General features: G+C 44.3%; 1 protein-coding gene across 1 annotated transcript; it reads left to right on the forward strand.

Annotated features, from left to right (window-relative positions):
- Nucleotides 1-1625: 1625 nt before the first annotated feature.
- On the forward strand, nt 1626-2015 carry LOC132042437 (uncharacterized). Its single transcript, XM_059432980.1, has one exon. It carries the CDS (start codon nt 1626-1628, stop codon nt 2013-2015), a length of 390 nt encoding a protein of 129 aa, XP_059288963.1.
- The last annotated feature ends 752 nt before the right edge of the window (nt 2016-2767 follow it).

Genomic DNA, 2767 nt, shown 5'->3' on the forward strand with positions numbered 1-2767 from the left:
TTTGAGAAGGGCATTGAGGTAGATCGAGCAAAATTTGATGTAATAGCCAAGCTCCCTCCACCAATCTCTGTAAAGGGGGTTCGCAGTTTCTTGGGACATGCCGCTTTCTATCGGCGATTGATCAAAGATTCTCCAAGATCGTCAACCCGATGTGTAAGCTTCTAGAAAAAGAAGCTAAGTTTGCGTTTGATGAGAAATGCCTTAAGGCATTTAATGAGTTGAAGGAAAAGCTCACCTCTACTCCAATTATTGCATCTCCGGATTGGTCGATGCCATTTGAGCTCATGTGTTATACGAGCGGATTTGCCATTGGTGCGGTGCTTAGGCAAAGGCACAATAAAAGCATGCACCCAATTTATTATGCGAGAAAGACCCTCAATGGAGCTCAAATGAATTACACTGTCACCGAGCAATAATTTCTAGCCATTGTTTATGCGTTTGAGAAGTTCCGGGCCTATCTACTTGGATCCAAGGTGGTTGTTCATACAGATCACGCGACTTTGAGATACTTGATGACGAAGAAAGATGCAAAACCAAGGTTGATCCGTTGGGTCTTGTTGTTGCAAGAATTTGACTTCGAGGTCAAAGATCGAAGAGGTTGTGAAAACCAAGTTGCGGATCATCTATCTAGACTTGAGGAAGCTGGGAGACCAAGTGGAAATCTTGAGTTGAATGATATTTTCCCGGATGAAAGGCTCTTGGCTGTAACTTGTGATGTTGCTCCTTGGTACGCAGATATTGCCAACTTCTTGGTGATAGGTCTTATCCCCGACAATATCAAAGCTTATCAAAAGAAGAAATTCCTGAAAGATAGTCGTCAATACTATTGGGATGAGCCCTATTTATTCCGCACTTGTGCCGACATCATCGGCGATGTGTGGCCGAATCTGAAGCCATGGAAATCTTGAAAGCTTGCCATAACTCTCCGGTGGGGAGTCATCACAGTGGAAACCGCACAGCAGCCAAGGTGCTTGAGTGTGGCTATTATTGGCCCACCATTTATCATGATGCAAATTTGATGGTGAAATCTTGTGACCAATGTCAACGCCAAGGATCTATTGGGAGGAAGCACGAGATGCCAATGAATTTTGTCATGGAGTTAAATTGTTTGATGTATGGGGCATCGACTTTATGGGCCCCTTTATAAGTTCTCCTGGTATGCGATACATCTTGTCGCAGTTGATTATATGTCTAAGTGGGTTAAAGCTGTAGCATTGCCTAAGAATGATGGCAAGAGTGTCACCCAATTTCTCAAAAGAAACATATTCACGAGGTTCGGCACTCCACGGGCAATCATTAGTGATGGTGGCGCTCACTTTTGCAACTGGCAATTCGCTAATCTCTTGGAGAAGTATGGAGTGCAGCACAGGGTGGAAATCCCTTACCACCCCCAAATGTGTGGGCAAGTCGAAGTATCAAATCTTGAGATAAAGAGCATTTTGGCAAAGGCGGTTAATGCAAACTGAACTGATTGGTCAGCCAAGCTTGATGACGCACTTTGGGCTTACAGAACAGCATTCAATACACCCATCGGTACTTTGCCTTACCGGTTGTTATTTGGCAAAGCTTGTCACTTACCTGTTGAACTCGAACATAAGGATTTGTGGGCATTAAAAAAATTGAACATGCATTGGGATGAAGCAACCCAGCTGCGGTTGTTTCAAATGAATGAAATGGATGAATTTAGGCATCATGCCTATGAGAGTGCTAGTTTGTACAAAGAAAGGATGAAACACTATCATGATGTCAAACTGCTGAAGCGAGATTTTCAACCGGGTGATTTGGTGCTGCTGTTCAATTCAAGGTTAAAACTCTTTCCGGGCAAGTTGAAATCTAAGTGGTCCGGCCCTTTTACTTTGGTGAGTGTGTCACCCAATGCGTCAATGGAGTTAAAGTCTGATGACGGCACGCATACTTTCAGAGTCAATGGCCATCGAGTCAAGCATTACCATTGGATGGTTGATGGTGACAGGATTGTCGATGCTCACCAATTAAAACATGGCACCGGATCATAGCATCCAAAGTCTTATCACGTCGTGCCGCGACGTTAAATTGTGCGCTTCCTGGGAGGCAACCCATGTGCATTTGTTGCAATATATATTTTTCTTTAATTCCGTTAATTTTTATTTTTGTGTTGTTTTATATGTTTGTTGATATGTTGCAGAACCTAAGTGTTGAAACCCATAAAAATGCCAGGGCAGCAGTTGCACGACACAGTCGGCGGTTCGTCGATCTAATCGGCGAAACATAGAATGCAACGTCGAGTGGATTAAAGGCACCATTGGTCACTGGAAATTACGGGAATTCGACGCCAGGTTCGACGCTCCATCTATCAGACCTGTGGTCAGTTCGACGCTCCATCGATCAGACCGGCGGTCAGATCGACGGGCGTTTTTCTGCTCTATGTCTAAAAAAAAAAGGGAGGAGAGGCATGGATATTTGTTTCAAAAAGACGGAACGTCGATTAATCGACGCTCCGTCGATTGTCCTCTCCCTCTGTCGTTTAACCCGACGTTTCAGGGACGTGGGTTATAAACCCACGTCTGTTGGCTTCCCCATTTTCATAAGTAACGTCTCCTTTCTCCATTTTTCTATCTTCCTTGCTCCCATATGCCTCTTTTCCCTTAACTGTTTCCCCAACCCCACCCTCCCCTCTATCTTCCACAGCCATCACAACCGTTTCCCACTTCCTGCCCTTCTCTTTGTCCGGCCTTGTCTGTGAAATTTTTTCTCAAGCAATTGTCATTCTAGCATTCCTATTCAAGGA

Source organism: Lycium ferocissimum, unplaced genomic scaffold (assembly GCF_029784015.1).
Source record: "Lycium ferocissimum isolate CSIRO_LF1 unplaced genomic scaffold, AGI_CSIRO_Lferr_CH_V1 ctg1534, whole genome shotgun sequence".
NCBI classification, from domain to species: domain Eukaryota; kingdom Viridiplantae; phylum Streptophyta; class Magnoliopsida; order Solanales; family Solanaceae; genus Lycium; species Lycium ferocissimum.